The sequence below is a fragment of the Geotrypetes seraphini genome, chromosome 14 (assembly GCF_902459505.1).
Source record: "Geotrypetes seraphini chromosome 14, aGeoSer1.1, whole genome shotgun sequence".
In the NCBI taxonomy this organism is placed as follows: domain Eukaryota; kingdom Metazoa; phylum Chordata; class Amphibia; order Gymnophiona; family Dermophiidae; genus Geotrypetes; species Geotrypetes seraphini.
Genome location: NC_047097.1, coordinates 3,308,164 through 3,331,987, shown reverse-complemented (window position 1 = coordinate 3,331,987; position 23,824 = coordinate 3,308,164). Strand labels below are relative to the sequence as shown.

The 23,824-nt window shown below is 44.7% G+C and overlaps 1 protein-coding gene across 5 annotated transcripts in view; it reads right to left on the bottom strand.

Annotated features, from left to right (window-relative positions):
• Positions 1–23,824, bottom strand: part of USP3 (ubiquitin specific peptidase 3) — a 97,054-nt gene that overhangs the window by 55,794 nt on the left and 17,436 nt on the right. For 4 of the 5 annotated variants that reach the window (XM_033920001.1, XM_033920002.1, XM_033920000.1 and 1 more), the window contains exons 2-3: positions 4,918–4,978; positions 4,048–4,185 (exon numbers count right to left, since the gene is read on the bottom strand). In XM_033920001.1, coding sequence (XP_033775892.1) covers positions 4,048–4,185; positions 4,918–4,978 — 199 coding nt within the window. Of the gene's footprint in view, positions 1–4,047; positions 4,186–4,917; positions 4,979–20,382; positions 20,442–23,824 lie in introns of all 5 variants that reach the window. The other variant, XM_033920003.1, reaches the window with a different exon arrangement.

Below are 23,824 nucleotides of genomic sequence, written 5' to 3'. Positions count from 1 at the left end.
AGAATGTAGCAACTGTGGTCTCCTTTATTTTTTTTTTTTTTTAAACAGAGAAGGGAAAGAAGAAAAAAATTGAGACCCAGTCAGACCCTCTAGCAATGGAGGGAAGGTGAGGCAGGGACCTGGGGGGGCCCAGGTGTAACCCCTAAAGCCGGCACCGTTCAGCTGGACACCCCTGTCTCACTGAAGAGAAACCTCAACAGGAGAAAATAATTTTCAGTCAAAGCCAGAATTCAGGAGCTAGTTGAATAGCGACCATTTCCTGCTGGGAGATAGAGAATACTGAAGATACAGGAGGAGTGCCAGCCAATGGGACCACCTGTTAATCAATTTCCCTATCTCCGCCTGCTGGTAGATGTGTGCTATCCCGTTGGTCTCTGGATTCATCTGCTGCTGTTGCTAAGGAATTTACATTCTTCAGCTTGGCCTCCTTCTCCAGTGGCTATAGAGCCCCCCTCAGTTTCTACCAAAACAATCTAATATCACTAAAACAAAGATAAAAGAAGGAAGGGTTATGGGAACCTCCCCAACAACAAACATTTCTGTTCTGCTCTGTAAGAAACAGCAAACAATGTTAAGAACATAAGAACAGCCCTCACCGGATCAGACCGAGGTCCATCCAGTCCGGTGATCCGCACACGCGGCGGCCCTTTTAGGTACTCCTGATTGGAGACCCAGATACCATAGCCCTCAATACGATTTGCAAGAAGGTGTGCACCTCAAGGAACTGGGTGGAACTAACAAAAATCACCATGAAAATGCTACTAGCATTCAGGTTATGGAGCTCTTAAGAGTCTCATTTACTGCTTTTTTCTTTTTATCATCTGAATGACAGAAAATCTCCAGCTCAGGATAAGAGTGGCTGTCCAAAACAGTAGGCAGGAGAACAGAGTTACATGGGAGGGGGGCACGGAGAGGAGGCGCTGGTGCCCCCCCAAAGATGGTGCCCACAGTGGTCATGGTATGCAATGGGGCTGATTTATTAACAAGCGTTTACATGCTAACATGGTAGTACATAGTAACACAGTAAATGATGGCAAATAAAGACCAAAATATAAACTAAGGAAGGACATACATACAACTGTAAGACACAATAAACCACACTCCAGTAAACTGGTATATATGTACTAATAATCACAGAGAAAACCTAGGTGAAGGGAAAAAACCTCAGAAGGCAGACAGAACCATTTCTAACGTGCCTAATGAAGTGAGACGAGATCTTCTAGCTCAGCTTCATACCATCTATCAAAGGCAAAATACTCTTCACCATACATTATTCAAACCAGCACACAAAAAAATGGCAATCACAAACAGTGCTTTAAGGCAAATAAAAACCTGCAGTGTCCATCCAGTCTGCCCAACAAGGTGGCCAGGATGGACCAGGTGGGTCTTTATCTGCCATCATTTACTATATGAACACCAGCATATAACCTAGTATTTAAGCAACATGCACCTTATATGTTATTTCAGGATAACAAGCAGTGAGGTTTTAAGAGCATGCCACTGTAAATAGTTTCTCAACCTATCAAATACTAACTAGTACATAGCTTGCTGTTATTACTGACTAGCATTTTTAACATTTACATTGTAGGCTTAATTATATGCCTTTCCAAATCTGAGCTCAAGGCAAGATACCTACTGTCCCTGAATGTATTTTCCTACCCTAGAGGGCTTACAATTATATTCACTAAAAAGCTCTTATCATACTATAATGTACATTATTTATCACAGATCCCATGGTAAAAAATGGTAAAAAATGGAACTGATTTACTAATAATAAGCATTTACACGCTAACATGGTAGCATACCTTAGTAAACCTAAACCTAAGTTTGTACATGAAAAACTGGGACTACTTTGTTCTAGGCAACATGCTAGTCTGCTTAATATGCAGGAATGAGGATCAAGCAAGCTGCTAGTGATACCTTTTTACTAGATTAACTCACTTTTGAGAGCTATGTTGCTTTCATCAGGAAAATCATGCACTAACATTAGGTTTAAGCACTACAGAATCAGCTAAATACAAGGCTCCCTTCAAGTTAGGAAGTTATAGGTTATGTTAAAAATTATAACTCAGTAAGAAGGTAAGACAGAGACTAACAATAGCACTTTATAGTTTCAGGAGGCCTATATCTGATGATAATAATAATAATAATAATTTATTTTTGTATACCGCCATACCCAAGGAGTTCTAGGCGGTTCACAACAGTCAGATGAAAAATACATTCAGTGCGGTTGGAATTGGGGAACATAGCAACGTTATCAAAGAGGTAAATTAGTCTTACGTTTACAATTTAGGTGAGGGAAGGGTGTATACAGTGTATGTAGTGAGAGAATACATTGAATAGGAGAAGGGGATAGATGCATAAAGAGTTAAATGGGGGGGCCAAAGGAACTATTGATCATTTCAGTTTTAGATGTTTTGCATTCTTGTATAGTTCTGAAATTTCCTTTCAGTGCCCCAATTGTGGTGGTGTTTAAAGGTGTGGCCTTCCTTTGAGAAATATTTGCATTCTGATGTATCAAGCTCTTCTCGATTTGATACTTGCAAAAGTTTAATGATCTTAAAATTTTTTAAGTCAATGTATTTTTATTGAAAAATTTTTCAAATATAACAAATATACAAACATAGGAACTAGAAATCGAAAGGTATATTCATACAGTATAAGGTATATAATCAATACATATATGTCAACATGAGAGATAGCATAGGATCAATTAAGGATAAGACAAGAAGAGTATAACTCATGAAAAGTGTGCCAAGTTGGCTAGATATAAAACAGGTGGAAGGGATAACATATATCCAAATATAACATAATAGAAATATTATAGAGATCAGTATAATACAGTAGAAATAGAGTTGGCCAGAAAGGAGAAAAATAAATAAATAAAAGAAAACAAAAATTAAGATGTGGAGCTTCGTAGGTATGTCTTAAGAGAGTTCCAAGTATTTTGGAATTGGAGAGAATGGTTGCAAGATTTGGCTAAGTATGCTTCAAATCTATAAGTCATACACACTAGTTGCCACCACTGAGAGTGTGAGGCTTTAGTTAAATTTTTCCAAGAGCCAAGAAGAGTCTTCAGAGCTAAAGTTAACAAACGTTAACAAAAATTTTCATTGCTCCAGTGTAGCACCCCACCATACTTTTGTAACAGATTATTCTGTATATACTGCATTTATGGAGGAGACAAAAGGGCATGTGTTTTCTTACCATTATCAGATATAGGTCCCCTAAAAGTGAAATGTGCTATAGTCTGTCTCAACCCTTTATTGAACTAATGCAAGCTATAAAATTAACACCTGCAAGGAACCACAACCCTAGCTAATTCTGTACTAAAACAGCTCACTTTAAAACCTGATCGGCCAAAATTAAATTGGTTTATCTGTGACCTATCTAGTCCACTTAACCCTCAATGAGTTCAGGACTGGCTACAACAGATTAGTACAGTGGTCACAAACTCGCGGCCTGGGGGGGTCACATGTGGCCCGCTAGGTACTATTTTGAGGCCCTCGGTATGTTTATCATAATCACAAAAGTAAAATAAAAGAGTTTCTTGATCATATGTCTCTTTAGCTAAAAATTACAATATTGTTATTATGACTTAGCCAAAAGGAAAGCTTTATAAACTATAAAGTGTTTTACCTCATGCAAAATTGTCATTTCTGTAATAAGACATTAACTATTTTTTCTGAGGCCCTCCAAGTACCTACAAATCCAAAATGTGGCCCTGCAAAGGGTTTGAGTTGGAGACCACTGGATTAGTATATGAGGAGCAAAGTGAAACACCACAACTTGCATAAGTATAATCAGTACAAACGCAACAATGAAAATAAAAATTAAGTAAGGACATAGTGAAAGGGGAAAAAAAAAAAAAAGCATGAGCTGCTCAGTTGGAGATTCCATGATAGCAAAGGGGTAATGCTAGACACGAGGAGAGAAGCTGAACAAGGGGGGAGGACAGGGAAACAGAGGAGAGAAATTTCACATGGTAAGGTAAAGGCAATATCAAAGCCCATTCTGCTTCAGAGCAATTTTGCATGGCTGGCTTACCAATAGGTACTGTAGCTGCTGCAGTCCATACAGACTGTATGCTGTACTCTTTCCCGCTCAGATTTTTCTGTCTTTTTATGGTTGGTTAAAGGAATCTGTGCATCTTCATAATGCTTCTTTGCATGCCCATTCACATACCTAGAAAAAAAGGGAACCGCCACCACAGAATTAAAAAAGATTACTGATACTCAATAAGACTGTATTTTAAGTCTAAAAAAGACAAAATGGCAATAAAGAGAGAATGAAAAACAAACAAACCCCCAAACCAAGAGTTAGGGTTGCTATTCTTGAGAAGGTGCACATGTTTGAATATTTAGGTGAGATAAACTCAAGATGTGCTATGACTAACATGAACATAGAAGAATGATTATCTACAAACCAGAGTTTTCAACCCAGCCAGGTTTTCAGAATATGCACTGCAAATTTTTCATACATAATGACTGGGGATGTCCTAGAAACCCTACTGGTTGAATGCGCCCCAATGACTATGTAGAAAACCTCGGAGAAGGGTGCCAAAGCATTTTTGTGCAATAAAAATCCAATCTATTGGAAGACTAAGGTTTCCCTAAAAGCGTCTGGCCATTTACAGCTGTGCTATACTTTTCCTTCCTCTTATTGTCCCCCTATTCCTCCAAAAGATATTCAGAGTATCCCCACTACTCTTTTGACAGAACCAAAAAAAACAAAAACAAAACCCTACTTCCTAGCTACCATTATTTATCTTATCTTATCTATTGCTATGAAAGAATGAGCATCTAGTCATATTATACCATACTGTCAAGTGCAAGAACTGGTGGCATCTGACTAGGGAGAGTAGACATACTTTCTTAAATATAATAGAGACATCTGCACCGTCACCTCTATACTCACCTTCCACAGTGGACACTTGAACATGTCAGACAGACCCAGGGACTTTTGTTTGACCGACACACTGGAAATAAAAAGAAAAGGTAAACCATTAAATCTGATGAGCTGGTTGAATTGCAAAAGATTTAACCTATGAAAGACCATGAATTATTAAATGCAGTACGCTCAATGGCTGACATTTGTTTACAATTCTGATATATTATAGCAAAGATCTAAAACTTGTAGAAACAAGCATGACCCCCCTCCTCCTTTAGTTTGTATTACAGCCATTTTGCCAGAATTGGAAAGAAAACGTCGACCATTTTCAAGTTCCCTTTCCACCAGTGTTTTAATTTATACAATGTGACCTAGGCAAGAGTGTATATTTGTGTTCTGATTGCCCTTCCAAAGATACCGGAGCAAGAGAGGTTTTAGGAGCACACTATTTCTTTCTTCTCAATGGGCATGAGGTCCTCTCACACATCCTATTTAATCAGATTCAAGTTATTTAATGGGGGGGGAAAAAAACCCAAAAACCAGTTTAAGTCTATAACAACTTGAAAGGCTCTTTAAAAGACAGCTAGGTGGTCTTGCATATCAACATTCCCAAGATATCCACAAATGTTTAGGCAGCACAATGACCAGAATAAATTCAACATGAGCAACAGCATTTAAGCAATCCATATATTCAATTACCACTAGTGCTGTACAGGCAGCAACAGTGAATATACAAATAATCACCATGAACATATAAGAAAGCACAGTTACTTACCGTAACAGGTGTTATCCAGGGACAGCAGGCATATATTCTCACATGTGGGTGACGTCATCTACGGAGCCCCGATGCGGAAGCATTTTCAAGCAAACTTGATTGAAGATTTAAGTTTGCTCTGCTGCTACACGCATGCGTGCCTTCCTGCTCCACTAGGGGGTGCATCCCCTCGTGGTCTCCAGTTCATTTAACTAGCAAAGAAGCCAACCTCGGGGAGGTGGGCGGGTTGTGAGAATATATGCCTGCTGTCCCTGGAAAACACCTGTTACGGTAAGTAACTGTGCTTTATCCCAGGACAAGCAGGCATGATATTCTCACATGTGGGTGACCTCCAAGCTATCTGAAAAGGGATGGAGGGAAGTTGGCAATTTAAGCAAATAGATTTCGTAAAACCGATTGGCCGAACCGGCCATCGCTCCTGGACAGTGAGTCCAGACAGTAGTGGGAGGTGAAGGTATGAACCGAAGACCACGTGGCAGCCTTGCAGATTTCCTCAATAGGTGTGGACCTGAGGAATGCTACGGAGGCTGCCATCGCTCGGACCTTGTGTCCCGTTACTCGACCATGCAGCGTGAGACCAGCCTGAGCGTAGCAAAAGGAGATGCAATTGGCCAACCAGTTGGACAAGGTGCGTTTGGAAACTGGGTGACCTAACCGGTTTGGGTCGAAGGACAAAAACAGTTGTGGGACCTTCCGGTGTGACTGAGTGCGTTGGAGGTAAAAGGCCAACGCTCTCTTGCAGTCAAGAGTGTGGAGCGCCACTTCTCCGGGGTGACAATGGACAGGTAAGACAATGGACTGATTGAGATGAAAATCAGACACTACTTTAGGCAAGAACTTTGGATGGGTGCGGAGTACCACCTTGTCGTGATGGAATACCGTGAAGGGTGGGTCCGCTACCAGAGCTTGTAACTCACTAACCCGTCGGGCGGAAGTGAGCGCAAGAAGGAAAATCACCTTCCAAGTGAGGAATTTTGGATGGCATTTGTCTAGGGGCTCAAATGGAGGTTTCATTAGTTGAGCCAGAACCACGTTAAGGTCCCAAACCACCGGGGGAGGTTTGAGAGGAGGGTGGACGTTCAGAAGACCCTTCATGAAGCGAGAGACTAAGGGATGGAGCGAGAGGGCTTTCCCTTCCAGGGGCTGATGAAAGGCCGCGATCGCACTGAGGTGTACTCGAATGGAGTTGGTCTTTAGGCCGGAATGAGATAATTGAAGTAAATAGTCAAGGACCAGAGGGACGGGGACCGACACCGGGTCCTGGCTGTGGGAGGAGCACCAGGTTGAGAATCTGGTCCACTTTTGGGAGTAGCAGGTTCTCGTCGAGGTTTTTCTAGAGGCCTCCAATATCTCCTTGACTGATTGAGACACGGGGAGAGCAGTCAGGGGGAGAGAAACCAAGCATTCAGATGAAGAGATTGAAGATTGGGATGTAACAGCGAACCCTGGCCCTGTGATAGTAGAGAGGGAAACAGAGGCAGAGGATCTCTGACACTGAGTTGAAGTAGAAGGGAAAACCACGGCTGGCGTGGCCAGCGCGGGGCAATCAGGATCAGGGTGTCTTGTACTGTTTTCAGGTGGACCAGCGTCCGTAGTATCAGAGGAAACGGCGGGAACGCGTACAGGAACCTTCCCTCCCAGTCGAGGAGGAAGGCGTCGGCCTCAAGCCGGTCCGGGGAGTACATCCGGGAGCAGAAGAGAGGCAGCTTGTGGTTGTGGGGGATGCGAATAGATCTATTTGAGGCGTCCCCCACTTTTCGAACACCTGTCGTAGGATCTGAGAGTGCAGTGACCACTCGTGTGGCTGGAGGAGGCGGCTGAGTCTGTCCGCCAGACAGTTTTGTTCTCCTTGTATGTACACCGCTCGAAGGAAGGTGTTGTTGGAGATTGCCCATTTCCAGAGGCGTAGGGCTTCCCGGCAAAGGGACCAAGACCCTGTTCCCCCTTGTTTGTTTACGTAGTACATTGCTACCTGGTTGTCGGTTCGGATGAGAACCACTCGGTCGTGGAGCAGATGTTGAAAAGCTACAGCTGCGAGGTAGATGGCCCGAAGCTCTAGCACGTTGATGTGGCAGTGACGGTCTTCTGCTGACCACATCCCTTGAGTGCATAGGCCGTCCAGATGGGCTCCCCAAGCGTACTCCGACGAGTCCGTGGTGAGTATATTGCTGTGGGGTGGGGTGAGGAAGAGCAAACCTTTGGAAAGATTTGAAGAGTCGGCCCACCAGCGGAGCGATCGTTGCAAAGAAGGCGTCACTGTCACGGGGCGGTCGATCGGGTCCCTCTCTTGACGCCATTGAGAGGCCCTGCAGGGTCCATTGAGGAATTCTCAGATGTAGGCGGGCGAAGGGTGTGACGTGGACTGTGGAGGCCATGTGGCCCAGAAGAGTCATCATTTGCCGAGCTGATACCGAGGTCAGCAGGGAAAACCTTAGACTCAGACTTACTAACGCCTCTAGACGCGGAGGGGGGAGGAAGGAACGGAGGCGAACCGTGTCCATCGTGGCCCCGATGAACTGTAGGGACTGGGAGGGGCGTAGTTGGGATTTTGGGAAGTTTATTTCGAACCCTAGACTTTGTAGGTAGGTAATAGTCTGTTGAGATAACCACTTCCCTGGACGGGGCTTTGATCAGCCAGTCGTCCAGGTAGGGGAATACCTGGAGGCCCTGGGAGTGTAAGGTTGCTGTGACCACCACGAGGCACTTGGTGAAGACCCGAGGTGACGATGCTAGGCCGAAGGGGAGGACACGGTATTGTAGGTGCCAGTCCCCTACCTGAAAACGCAAGAACTTGCGGTGAGCGGGGTGCACTGGGACATGTGTGTACGCCTCCTTCAGATCGAGGGAGCAGAGCCAGTCGCCCTCGTCGATCAGGGGGTAGAGGGTCGGTAGGGAAAGCATCCGAAATTTTTCCCGTATCAGAAATTTGTTGAGGTGTCTCAAGTCTAGTATTGGGCGTAAGTCTCCCGTTTTTTTCGGTACCAGGAAGTAACGGGAGTAGAAGCCCTTCCCCTGTTGGTCGGGGGGAACCTCCTCCACCGCTCGCAGGCGAAGCAGATCTCGAGCTTCTGAGAGGAGTAGTGGTAGCAGCGTTAGGTTGGGAGGGCAATTCCTTGGGGGCTTGTCCGGAGGAATGGTCCAAAAGTTGAGAGAGTATCCTGATGAGATCACGCCAAGGACCCATGCGTCCGACGTGACTTGTTCCCAGCGAGGGTAAAAGGCTTTGAGGCGACCCCCGATGGGAAGGAGGCCTGGGACTATGGCGGAGGGGGCCCGCCCCCTTCCGCGTATCCCGTCAAAAGGACGGGGAAGGTTTGGTAGTCGCAGGCGGTTGGGACTTGGGCATGGCCTGGTGGTGGGCTTGCGGACGCCTGGGTGGAGGCCGCGGGAAGGCAGGAGTGGATTTTTCTGGGTAGCGGCGCGGAGGGGCCCTATACGGCCTGGACGCGGGCGGTTTGGGCTTTTGTCGGACGAGGGAGGCAAACGAGCGTTCGTGTTCGGAGAGGCGTTTTGTAGCCGCCTCGATAGTGTCATCGAACAGTTCTTTTCCCACGCAGGGGAGGTTAGCCAACCGGTCCTGTAAGTTGGGGTCCATGTCGACCAGGCGTAGCCAAGCTAGTCGGCGCATGGCGATAGCAAAGACTGCCTCTCTGGAGGAGAGTTCGAAGCCATCGTAGGCTGCGTGGAATAGATGGAGGCGTAGGTTGGAGAGGGATTCCAAAAGCAGGCTAAAGGCTCCTTGGCGGGAGGCCGGTAGGTCAGTCTCAAAGGTTCTCAGTAGTCCAATGAGGTGTTTGAGGTAGGATGTGAAGGTGAAAGTGTAGCTTTGCACCCTAGAGGCCATCATCGCATTTTGATATAGTCTCCTGCCGAACTTGTCTAGGGTTCGGCCTTCTCGGCCTGGGGGGACCGCCGCTGAGACCCGGGAGGGGTGAGCCTTTTTTAAGGAGGATTCTACTAACAGCGACTGGTGGGAGAGCTGTGGTTGTTCAAATCCCGGAAAGGGTACTGTACGGTACTTGGCCTCCATATAGGGGGTCTCCAGGTTCCTGAAGAGAGCCTGTTGGAGTATCGGATTAGGCGGTAAGCGAAGGGACTCTTTGGGCAGTGATGGCATATCCAGTTCCGCTAGGTACTCTTTAGAGTATCTGGAGTCGGATTGGAGGTCTAAATTCAAAGCGTGGCCCATGTCCTGGACAAAGCATGAGAAGGATGGTTGGGATGTTCCCGAGGCCCCGTGCGGGGTCGGTGAACGAGACCTCCGTCGGGTGGAGAAGGAAGGGGAGGCTTCCCTCGAGTAGCGAGGTTCCTGCTCCGATCCAAGCTCCGAAACCGGGGAAGCACTGTGAAGGTGTTCCGGGGTCGTGGATCTCCGACGTCTCGAGGAGCCCCTCGGAGACGATGCCGGGGTTTGGGGTATCGATCGATGTCAAATTGGTGACCTCGACCCGGATCCCCTTGGTGAAAGCCCGAAACCTCGGATCGGAGCCCCGGTCCGAGGGGGAGTTCGGAGGATGCGTGGGTTGGAGAGTGATAACTCTGTGACCCTCAGTGGTCCCGTACGAGGTGTAGGTGAACGGCCTCGTAGAGTGGGGAACCCCGGGCCTTCTTAGAGGTACGGTGGTTCGAGGTTTCTGTTAGTTTAGCCCGACGTTTTGCCCTGTGGCGGTCGGCGGAGGGAGAGCGCCTCGGGTGCCTCGGCGAGGAGTCCGAGGAGGATGAGATGCGGCGAAGTTTGCGCACTTTTCCCCGAGGTGGCTCGACGCGAGGCTCAGGCTGGTCTGGCACATGCGGGGTCGAGGTCAAGGCAGAGGCCGGTTGTAGATGGGCCATTGCAGCGGACAGCTCCGACGAGATCATTGCTCGGAGTAAGTCCTGGAAGACGGGCACGGACAGCATCGAAGGCATGTCCCCTGCCTCGGTGCACTCCACCGGGGGCGACCTCGTATCAGAGTATTCCCGTGTGGTGGAGGCACGGCCCGAAGGCTTGGAGGGCTTCGTCGGGGCTGTAAGCATGGGACTTCCGCCATGCGTCGCCGGTGTCCCCGAGGTTGGTTTCTTCGCTGGTACAGAACCTGAAGAGGGAAGAGGGGACTTACCCGGAGCCGAGGCTTTCTGTTGTCCCGAGGACTTCGGAGTCGAGTCTCGAGGCGATGCCGAGGTATTTGGGGCCGAGGACGAGGCCGACCTCGAGGCCGAGGTAGAGGGTTGGTCTGGGGCGAAAAGATCCGCCATGCGGGCTTTCCTTCGACGGAGTGCCCGGTTCTGGAAAGTAGCGCACTGGGGACAGGAGTCGGTTGGATGAGCGGCCCCCAGGCAGAGGATGCACCGGCGATGCGGGTCTGTGATGGAAAGAAGCCGCTCGCACCGGGTGCACTTTTTAAAGCCGGTCAAAGGCCGGGACATAGAATCGAAAGTGGCCACGGCTCGAGTAGCCACGCAGCCACGGGGACCTGGAAGCCTCCGGGTCGGTCAAACGAAGCAGGGAATCAAGTTGAAGAAGAAAAAATTCGCGCACAGCACTTAAACAATGAAAAACAAGAAAAATCGCGGTGCTAGAAGGCAGAGCCTGAAAAAACACGACTTCTAGGCTCAGCGGAATATTTTGAACTGGAGACCACGAGGGGATGCACCCCCTAGTGGAGCAGGAAGGCACGCATGCGTGGAGCAGCAGAGCAAACTTAAATCTTCAATCAAGTTTGCTTGAAAATGCTTCCGCATCGGGGCTCCGTAGATGACGTCACCCACATGTGAGAATATCATGCCTGCTTGTCCTGGGATAATTAACATTAGGTTCAGATCAAGGGTCCATCCAGCCCAGTATCCTATTTTCAACAGCAGCTTTCCCCCGTTTGGTTTATGGACTTTTCTTCCAGGAATTTCACAAAACCTTTTTTAAAAAAACAGCTACATTAACTACCGTAATGGATTCCAGAGCTTAACTATGGGGTCCTTTTATTAAGGCGCACTAGCCATTTTACCGCAAGCTAAATGCTAATGTGTCCATAGACTATAATGGCCGCGTTAGCATTTAGCATGCGCTAAAACAGCTAGCGTGCCTTAGGGGTCCTTTTATCAAGGCGCAGTAGGGGGGTTTAACGCGCGTTAAACCGCCTGCCGCGCTAGTTGCTAACGCCTCCATTGACGAGGCGTTAGTATTTTGGGTTGCCGCGGGGGTTAGCGCGTGATTAAATGTCCAACGCGCTAACCCCTGTAGCGCACCTTGATAAAAGGAGTCCTTAGTAAAAGGACCCCTTTATGTTGCATGAAAAAAAAATTTCTTCTGTTTTAAATGTGCCACCACTATGCGGTATTGCGGTATATAAACTGTTATTATTATTATTAACTTCATGCAGCGTCATGTGTCTTTGTACTTTTTGTTTTTTATTGAATTTTTTTCAAATTGTAACATATAATCATTTCAATTATACAAAGGAAAAGAAAAATCAAAGAAATACCAAACAGCTCCCATAAATGGAGAAGTTGCTTCCATTAACTTAAAAGAAATTTACATAAGGAAAAAGATGTTAGGATATACCTTCCCCAATATTATTATTTATCAGCATTGCATTTTCTTATTCATTTGTCAAGATATTTTATTCTAAGAGTCTTTAAAGAACTGTTCTAATTGAAATGGATTCCAAAAAATATAGTCATTATTCTGGAAATTAATTAAACATTTACAGGAAAATTTCAGAAAAAAAGTAGAGCAACCACTCTAGGCTTCAAAGCCATAAAGACCTTCTGCCTTAACTGAGTTGCTCCGACTACATCCGGAAATATCATTACCTTAGGACAGTACCCTCTAAGCCTAACAAATTCCAACCGAGTACCCCCGCCCAACCCAACCAAACTCTGTCCCACAATAATATTATTAATTGTAATGCAATTTCTTCCATCTATTTTTCATATACACACAATATAATCTTATTAATACATAATGGTAACTACAAAATTTAAAAAAAAAAAAAAAAGCACTAGCTATTCAATTATCTGGGGATAGACTGGAACCTAGGAACCTCCGGCTATAGTAGGGAGACCAAGTTCCTGGATGCTGTAGACAAGTGGTCCCCAACCCTGTCCTGGAAGACCACCAGGCCAGTTGGGTTTTGGGGATAGCCCTAATGAATATATATGAGAGAGATCTGCATATAATGGAGGTGACAGGTATGCAAATCTGCCCCATGCATATTCATTAGGGTTATCCCATAAACCCGACTGGCCTGGTGGTCCTCCAGGACAGGGTTGGGAACACTGCTGTAGACAATTGCTTCCTGGAACAACTTGTCATGGAAAATACGAGAGGAAATGCAATTCTGGACTTAATTCTAAATGGACTACGAGGACCGACGCAAGGTGTAGAAGTAGAAGGGATGCTGTGAAGCAGGGATCACAATATGATCCTTTTCAACCTGGACACAGGGGCAAAATATCGATCCAGAACAACGGCCACGGCACTGAACTTCCAAAAAGGGAATTACGAAGGGATGAGACTCATGGTGGGGAAGAAGACCAACATCTCTCCAACATCATAATTGACATCGGGGGGGCGGGGGCAGGTTTATGGCCCGGCGACATGCAATCGTTGCACGCGCCTGGCCCTTCCCTTCTCGGAGTTGCTGAGTGGGATAATTAAATGCGGGGGGTGGACTGGGGGGGAGGAGGAATCGGATCAGCCCACAAACCCCCAAAAGGCGATCTACGTACCCCCTAGGGTTCGTGTACCACAGGTTGAGAAACCCTGCCTTAGGAGATCAGTACCTCAGGAAGCTGACAAAATCAGATTTAAAGTCTTCTGACTTCCTCACCTGCCCAGTCACCCATGTCAGTGACTACCAGGACCTCCAGATCAATCAGGGAAGGTATGCAGTCCGGTCCCGATCACACCTACACAGAACCGCGCAACTTGCAATCTACCCCTTAGCAGACGAACCTGGGGAGAGTCAGCTCCCAATCCAGAGCCCCGATCTGACATGCAGGCTGTCCGGAGGGCTTACTGCAGTGGCAGGGAACCCTCAAGATGCAGACTATCATAAAATCTGCAATCTCCCGCCGAAAGGATATTCCCATAGGGTGAATCTGCAGCACCAGGGCAAGACCCATGTCAAACATTAAAATAATACACAAGCAGGAGATGAACTCAAGAGTTTGATTTGAGAATTCTATAGAATTTGGCTGCTTAAGATACATAACACCCAGTAGTTCAGACTATAGAGGGATTGTACAAGAACTTTTCTATATCTTATCTTGAGAATCCTCTAAAAAAAGCAGCGAGATCTAATTCTGAAGATACTAGATGATCAATTCCTTGATCATCTGGGAAATTTATCTTATCAGGAATGTATAACAAGTCATAGTAACAGCATTTTCCATACCTAGAATCTCTTTGAGGTATTTCCTCAATAGGATCTCAGATGAAAGTAAATATATAATAGGAAAATTGATAAAGCTCAGGTTCCAGCTCTATCTGCATTCTCAAGCATTTCCATTTCAAAATGTGTATTACAAGAGTCTTTTACTGCAGAAGCTGAAACAGCCTGTAGAGCTGAGACCTGGGATTCAACCATGCTGCAACGTTTATCCAATATAACATTTGGATCCACATTAACACATTTTACGACCACTTCTTATGAAAAAATTTTGTTCTGAGAAATAACTGATCTTAATATCCCTTCCATCCTTTGATTAGCCTTTGCACTTTTTGATAAACAATAGATTTGTTTTTACCCATTCCATTCTACTCAGGATTTTATAGGCTCTTTCATATCTCTCCTCAACCGTCCCTTTTCCAATCTGAGGAGCTCTAATCGCTTCATTTTCACATATATGAGGCTACAGTAATTAAAAGTAGCTGAGTTGCCAGGATGCATGGAACCGCTTAAGCTAACCTACTGGTAGAACTACTGTTATGCAAGCTCTGAAAGAAAATAACAGATGACGCACAGTGGTTTCCAAAGCATGGCATCAGGAACTCCTACAGATTTTTGGAGAGTTCATTCCTTGAGATAGTGCCAGACTCGCCCTAGAAGCAAATAGAGTTGCTAAGGATAGACCATCCTAAAGAGGAACATTTTTAAAACTTTTTTTTTCCAGAGTGTATCTGCAATATAAATCTAGAACAAGGCTTTGCAAATGAAGCAAAAAGCATAAAATATTTGCTTGTCTCTGATGCCTTAAAAAAGAAAAGGAAAGTGGAAGGGGATGGGATTTAAAATACTACCTTTCAGTGGTTAAATCAAAACAGTTTACATATTATATCAGGTACTTATTTTGTACCTGGGGCAATGGAGGGTTAAGTGATTTGCTGAATCACAAGGAGTTGTAGTGGGAATCAAACCCAGCTCCTCCGGTTCTTGGGTATCTGCACTAATCAGCAGGCTGGCAACAGAAAGAATGCAGAAAATATATGAGGACCTACCCTGGGCAATAGCATGAATAGAGAGGTTAGGCTAGGCCAAGCCAGGCCCAGAGAAGGATCAAACAAGGCAAAATCAAATTAGGAACAGGAATCACAGGTAGAGCAGGAATGCAGTATGGAACAAGCAGAAAAGAGGCTGTGCAAGGAGCTGGGATGGAAATAGATGCAAGACAAGCCCACTTAAAACTGCTGAACCAGCAAGGGTGTGTCTAGCTGGGCTTCTTATATACTGTCAGTGATAAGACAAACATCTTGCTTGTCCAATAGACTCTCTGGAGGGGAAGAGGACAAGCTTCTCCTTCTGCCATTCGTGGACATGTTTCCTCAGGCTCACGTTGCAGCTAAGCAACCTTTGTGGCTCAGCCACAAGTCTCTACTCACTTGCCTGTAAGGCCACAAGTTTAATTTACAGCATCTCCTTCAAATGAGACAATTGAATGTTCCCAAATAATCTGGAAATTCTGCAGGCTTTCATTCAGTGGCTAAATGTATGCATATGGGTTTCACAGCACAGAGAAAAGGAGTGAGGTGGGGGAGACAAAGTGGACAGAAGGTGTGTTAGATTTCTTCCTACTGGTGGGACTACCTGGCTTTTCTCCTTAGACCTGTTTCTCATGAAAAGAGTGATTAGGGTCAACGTGCTGGCAATTAGGGGCTCAAAGAGTGTATGATTGCCTTCAAATGAGGGACACACACCCCTAATGAGTAGCTTCTCTGAAGCAAGAGAAGGAAATGAGGAAACAGTAGAGTGAAGAGGCTGTAACTCCATGTTCTACTATGTATGGCAGTGCCAGACACACAATGCAATCAGCTATGCTCCACTTCTGCAGGAAGGTGTCTGCAAGGATTGTGAGCACCCTTATCTTGTAGATGTCATATTACCTGCAGGTAAGGAACACAAATACCTTATACTATGTGTACTAGAATATGCTAAGTGAAGTTCTATATCCCTCCATACTCTGTTAATATGCTGAGCAAAGCTCCCAGATTTGTGAATGGGGTCAAAGAAGATAAATTAGGTCTTACCTGATAATTTTCTTTCCATTAGTCCATCACACTATTCCAGACCAGTGGGACAGTTAATATTCATCAACCAGCAGGTAGAGACAGAATACAGGTGAAGAGATGTGAGATATAGGTCCTAACCCCCCTTCCTCCCATTTCTTCAGTATTAATGTAGACAAGCAGAGGGAAGAAAAAACACAAGAGTCTAGCAACCCCTTCAACTATCTCCCAAGCTTCTCGCACTCTTTGACACAAATCATCCCTCGCAGCTATCATTATAGCTTGCTTGGCTGCAAAGGCAGACAGGGCCATACTCCAAGAGAGGAAGGAATCACAGCAAAGCTGAACCACAGAGTAAACCATAGAGGGAGGGCCTCTGGAATAGTGTGAAGGATTAATGGAAAGAAAATTATTAGGTAATAGCATCCTTACCACTATTCCAGATCAATGGGATGTTCAAAAGCAGACTTCATTAAGGGAGGGAAACAGGAGCTGCAGCCTACAACACTGATGCACCAAACCTGGCATCCGAGTTTGCCGCCACATCTACTTGGTAATGCTTGACAAAGGAATGCAGAGCGCCAAGAGGATCGCCTCCACCCAAGATGCCGAAAAATGTCTGGCTGAATGAGCTCACAAGAGACTCAGTGGCTGCCTCCCCAATAGCAAATAGGCTGAGGTCACTGCCTTCTTCAACCACCTCGTTAGCGAGGGCTTAAAACGCCTTCAGCCCTTGCTGATGACTGCTCCATAGGACAAACAACCAATCAGACCTACAAAACTCATTGGAAAGCTCCAAGTATCTGAGAAGCACTCGACGTACATCCAGCAGCCACAAGCTCTCAAACTGATCAGACATCTCCTCTCACTGAAAAGAGGTTAGCTCCATTGTCTGATTAAGGTGGAACGCCAAAATCACCTTAGGAAAGAAGGAGGAAACCACCCTCAGGAGGCACTCCTGCCTCCGTAAACTGTAGAAATGGGTCTCAGCAAGACAAGGCTTGGAACTCCAAAATCTTGAGCAGATGAAATTGACAATAGGAAGACAGAGTTAGGTCCTTGACTATAACTTTCCACAAAGGCTTGAAGGGAGCCTTCTGCAACACACAAAGCATCAAATTGAGATTCTAATCCAGACAAACAGGCCTCTTGAGAGGGGGCTGAAAGCGACTCACCCCCTTCAAGAACTGGACAATGTCTGGATGAGTCGCCAAGGACATCCATTGCACTTAACCCCTGAAGCAGGCCAAAGCTGCCACCTTAATCTTTCGTGAACCCAGTGCCAAGCCTTATTCAGACCCATCTGGAGAAACAACAGAATTTGAGCAACAGAGGCCGAAAGGGAAGACACAGCTACCTCTGCACACCAAACTTTAAACATCCTCCATACCGATGTGGAGCACTTCCTGGCCTGCAGCAATGTAGCAATGATTGACTGAGTAGCCCTTGCACCTCAACTTGACCTCTCAAGGGCCAAGCCGTAAGACCAAAGTGGAAGAGATCCTCCATCAGCCCTGGCCCTTAGCAAAGCAACCCCTGCCGGGTGGCAGGGGTAATAGTTCATTGTCCAGAAGTCGAATCAAGTCTGCATACCACGGCTTTCAGAGCCAATCCAGAGCTACCAAAATGACTGGAACTGGATGAAACACAATCCTCCTGATGATCCAACCGAATATTGGCCACGGAGGGAACACATACCACAAGGAATCCAACAGACAGGGCAGAAGAATTGCATCCAGGCCCATACATACTCCTTCCAGCAGCTGAAGAAGGTATAAACCTTGGCATTGTGCCCGGTAGCCATCAGGTCGTACCCTGGATGACCCCAATGATGATCAGCCAGATAGAACACATTCTCCTACAGCTTCTAGTCTCCCGGATCCAGAACACTGTGACTACGAAAATCCACTTGCACATTCAAGAAATCTGCAATGTGGGCTGCCAACAAGCACAGGAGATGCTTCTTCGCCCAGGCCATTAGGAGAGTCTCCTTGGTCGGCAGCTGCTGGCTACAAGTCCTGCCCAGCTTGTTGACATATGCCACTGCCATGGCACTGTCCGAAAATACCCTGACCAGAAAATAATTGAGGAACGGAGCAAACTCCTGCAGAGCCAACCGTATTGCTCCAAGTTCCAAGAGGTTGATGGGTGAGATGAGAAAGGTAATGAGCCCTCAACTCAAAAAAATGCAACCACCAAAGCAAAAATGTTAGAATCACCAAAAACAAACAATTTTGCCATTTTGTCTCGAAGTATGGAAGAAATGCACAAGTGAATACTATCTAGAATAAAACCAATGCTGTCAATGCTGGATTTTCAGATAGTAATCCAAAGTCTTGTAATTACAAAATTAGATTTTTGTAATGTCTTGTTTTCGGGTATTACAAAATCAAGGATACAAGCCTTACAGAATGGTTCATAGACAACGGCGCGAAAGACAAAAGCGCGCGCCAACAATTGAGCGCAGCGCGCACCGCCGCGCTGCTCTATGCTGCAAGAATGATTACAGGGGTGTCCTATTTTTCTGTTTCTCACACATTCTTAAAGGCAATAAACCTTTTTTCGGTTCATAGACAACGGCGCGAAAGACAAAAGCGTGCGCCAACAATTGAGCATTTTTCTTCAGGAGAAAACACCTCAGAGACCTTCCAGGAAGAATCTAATTCTCAAAAACTTCTTCCAACAATGTGGATCAGAGCTCTATCATTGGCCCAAAACTCCCAACAATTTTAATCAAAACTCTTATTATGCAGTCATATTAATAATACAAATAACGTTATTCAAAGCAAAAAACAGCACTTAACTCATGCCCGATTGAGGGCCACCATTTCACTACCATGTTTGAGCTTCATTAGGGGTATTTATTTAAAAAATTTCTATTCCACCTATCAACTAAGCGGATTACAAGTTGAACATACACAAATGAGACAACAAAAAATACATATTCAAATAAAAACAATACTAAAATACAAACCCAATAACAGTCAATAAAAAGTCCTAGGAGATGAATACATCAAAGCAGTGGTTCTTATCAATAGATGGCTTTAACGAATAGTATTTTTTTTATTGATCCAAAATTGAAACATATCTTAATGGTCCATTCAGTGCATTCCACAATTTTGGGCCAGCCAAAGAGATAGTCAACATCCAAGTTTTTGGTTTGGTTTTTTTTTTATAGTGCACATCTTGGACACACTTAAGTGGCAATTTCATTGTAGACTGTCAACGCAGATTACGAGTTGGAACATATTTTTTCAAGGCCTGGATCAAATACTGTGGTGCTTCCCCATAAAGTGCACAATGTATAATTGTCAAGATTTTAAATTCAATGCGATATTCAATAGGCAGCCAAAAAGAGAGGAGTGACCATGCAGGAGAGCTCTAGCTGGTAGCTATTCCTAAGAATGTCTAAGACCCATTGGTCTGATGTGATGATGGTCCACTCCTCCAAAAAAATGATGAAGCTCACCTTCCACCAGAAGAGGAGAGGAGTAGACCAGCATCATGTCATTGAGTGCTACAGGAAAGAGTGGGTGGAGAGCTTACCCATCTTTGCCCCGAACATTCTGTTGAACATTCTGTTGTTAGGCAAGCAGCTCCTCTGACCGAACTGTTGACAGCCAGACCTGTAACACCTACTGTCCTGAGAATGAGACCAGGTAGTGCTAGAGCCCAGGCAAATTGCTCCCCTGGGCCTGTCCTCTGCAGTTCGTTCTCCCAAGCTCTTAGACCAAATTGGTCAGGTCCTCACAAAAAAAGAGCAGCACCTAAAGGGAAGCCTCATGAGCTTAGCTTTGGAGGCATCTGTCACCCAGTTGCACAACCAGAGCTGTTTTCGAGCCACCATCAGGGAAATCCCATTTTAAAAGGCGCTAAGCATGTCAGACTCCATCTGCCAGGTAGGACAGACTGGCCTCCATCTGCATAGCAGCTCCAATGACTGCTGATGCCACTATAAACAAGCTTGAGCCACATAGTAAGCAGACAGAAGCCAAGGCCCTGAACTCGTTCACCAACCTGACACCATACATAAAGATTTTAAATTTACCTTGTGAGAAGGCTAGAGAAGAAATGATTTTTAATAAGGATTTGAATTTGTCATAAGCAGGTTCAGTTCAATGAAAAAAATGAAGGTAGCTCTAAAGGGAGGGTGCTATGACAGACAAAACAGAATGTCTATTATTGACAAAACAGACCTGCCCAAGAGAGGGTATAAACAAGAGATTCTGTTGCAATGAACTAAGTATTCTCTGATGAGACTATCTAGAGAGGATAGGGAGCCAGAAGATAATACCTGGTGGATGGTGATCAGTATCTTAAAAGGAATCCTGTATGCAATCGGAAGCCAATGTTCTGTAAGGTAGAAAGAGGAGACACGGTCAAACTTCCTAAGGCCAAATAGTAACCTAAGGGTAGTATTCTATATTAGTTGTAACCTTCACTAGTATAATGAATTCCTGTAGTTATAAGAACCAGGATAAGTATATGCAGGGAGGAATGGTCAAGCATGGACCAAGTGAACATATTTGCTTAAATTAGAACCTACATGGGAAATTTGAGTGTGAAAAGTGATCAAGTCCTTCAGAGGGGAGCAAAGTGTCTTTTATACAAAGGTTGGGTAGGGAGACTGCACAACATGAGAAAGAAAAATTCTCTGAAAGCCAGCTTGCTACTAGATCAAATTTAGTAATGGCCCCTATTTCTATTGAAAGGGAGTAAGAACTAAAGAGGAGAAGAATCTGGATGTCAGCATATACTGTATATAAAATATAAAGTCCAAGAACTGAATAAGGAGGGCAAGAGGGGCAAGGAAAATGTTAAACAGAATTGGTCCCAGGACAGAGCCCTGAGGAATGCCAGTTAGTAAGTTAAGACAAACCAGAAGAGGGCAGCATCTGAAATATGAAGGTCCAAAAGCAGTTGTACAAGTCTAGATTGATTAAATTAAAAGGCAGTGGGGAGGTCTAAAGAAAGCAAGTATACCGTCTCTCCCACCATCAGTAATTCATCTCATGTAGTTGGTAAGGCAAAGAAGTGTTCGTTTAGTGCAATAGTAAGAACAGAAGCCAGCTTGTCACAGATAAGACATTTGCAATTTCAAAGAATCTGTTAGTTAGGCTGCGACTATGTCTTACCTTGGAGACATCAAAATTACCTGCAAAGTACATAGTGAGAGCTCTTGCCAGGGTGTGTGTCACTGCTGATATGTTAACAGTGGGACTAATACATTAGCGTTAAATGTCATAAAGCACCAGATTTAATGCCTGTTAGTATAGCAGGCATTAAACAAGCTGATCTACAACAAAATGCCCGTGTTAAAATCCATCATTAATACACAGTCACGGACAATTGTCATGCAGCATACCACATTAGCTCCTCACCCAGATATCAAAAAAACAGATCTAGGAACTACTGAGTTAAGGGACACATTAAATTTAAGCTTTGCTCCAGGGCTGAATTTATCTAATGTTGCCCTCTCTTTCTGCTGAAAACAGAGGGATATTTGCATTTATAAGCGCCGATATGCCTGCCTCCAAATAATCTCTTCCACATCTTAATGGACTTTTGCTATATCAGTTCAAACTAGGGATACCATATGGCTCTAGAAAAAGGAGGACAGATCGAGACATCCGGATTGTACTGCCACTAAAAGCAATGGAAGTAAGGAGGACAGACTGAGACATCTTTTTACTTCCATTGAAAGCAATGTATTAACATGTCAACAACTGGATAAACTACAAACTAGTAGCTCTCAAAGAAATTCACAAACGGTCTGATTCTATAAATGGTGCCTAAATAGGCCGGCGCCTAGAAAAATGGCACTGGCCACGTGTCAATTACACTTAGGCGCCATTTACAGAATCACAGCTGACGCCTATGTAAAAATTTAGGTGCCTAAAATGTAGGCCAGGGTTTTAAAGGCCTATATTTCAGGTGCCTGAATTTTTGGAGAATCACACTTAGAAATGCCAAAGTCATGCTCTGCCCATAAAAACGTCTACTTAGGCGTTAGGTGCTACTAAGTGCCATGTGATAGACGCCTACTTTTATAGAATCGGATAAATGTCTATCACCCAATTGAATTTTTTCCCCCTCCCAATTACCGAGACTATTAAAGATATTTTGCCAATTAAGGCCCCCTTTTATCAAACTGCGTTAAGGGTTTTTTATTGCGAATCGCTGCGGTAAAAGCTCTGACGCTCATAGGAAGTCTATGAGCGTCGGAGCTTTTACTGCAGCAGCCGGTGATAAAAAAAAAACAAAACCCTAACGTGGCTTGATAAAAGGGGGCCTAAGTTAGGAGCGTTCCCTTTCCTGAATCCATGTTGACTGGGTTTCATCAAGTCATGTGTGTCCAAGTGCTGAACTATGCTATCCTTGATCAGTGATTCAATCATCTTGCCGGGGACAGATGTAAGACTCACAGGTCTATAGTTGCCCGGTTCTCCTCTCGATCCTTTTTTGAAAATTGGCGTGACGTTCGCTTTCCTCCAGTCGTCTGGTATCTGACCAGTTCTGATTGACAGGTTTGCAAGTTTTTGCAGTAACTCTCCGATTTCGACCTTCAATTCCTTCAAGACTCTCGGGTGAATTTCATCCGGTCCAGGGGATTTGTCACTTTTAAGTTTGTCGATCTGGTAGTATATCTGATCTAAGTTCACTTCAACTGTGGTGAGGCTGTCCTTTATTTCTCCTGTAAACAGTTTCTCCACTTAAGATTGCCATCACTCCCCTAATGCTGAACATATGGTGTGGAGTGAGTGCAAAGCCAAAAAGGCCCACTGTGATCTTCATGGACCTGCTTTATACCTTTTGAAAATGGGTATACCAGATGCAGAATAAGTATTAAGAAATTATAATAACACTTGTGTAATATGTGGATTAAAAAAATGAAGCCTGGTGTGGGTAACTACAAAAGCTAAAAAGGTATTTTAATCTTAAGTTAATTATGCTGAATTATTGCTTTAAGTATTTAAGGCTTGATTAATGGGTGTGAAATAACCTAATTACATCTCCAGAGATTCTAAAATGTCTCCAAGACTTACTGAGAGACAAAAAATTCACTCCTTATAATATGTATTGGGGAATTGTACATCAGCAAGAGGACATGGTGCTAAGTTCTTCCCCTGTGGGTACACCCTTCACATTTTCCTCTTTACTTTCCTCCTCCAATATCTCCTGCAGTCCCCTTCCCTATCTTTCTTTGCTCCTCCTTTCTCCCTTCCCCCATTCCTCAGCTATCTCACTTTCTTCTCATGCCTGAATATAGGCTGAAGATACCTCCTGTCCCCCAAGCCAGGTATAGTGCTCTCTTACCCTCACCTTTCTCAAGTGGACTCAAAATGCTCCTCCCAAGCCATCAAAGTCAAGGTAATGGATGATGCCAACTTGCTCTTCCCTGCCTGTCAGACAATAAAATACACTTGCAGTAGGCAAGAAAAACTGTGTAAAGGTCTCTTCCTACACCCTTATCAGATGTGTTTAAGTAATATCTGGAGGAGAGAGATGTGAACAGTGTAAACAGTGGGACCTTCCACCCAATCAGGACTGTGTTTCCTATGACAGATGACAAAGTACAAAACCCAAACTAGAAAAGACTGGCACACTAACAAAAAAGTAAAATCTAAGGGGGAAATTCTGCATATGGCATCTAAAACGAAAGGCATCTCTCTTGTCAATCACACTTAGGCGCCTATTACAGAATTGTGCCTAACTTAAAACTTACACCATCAATC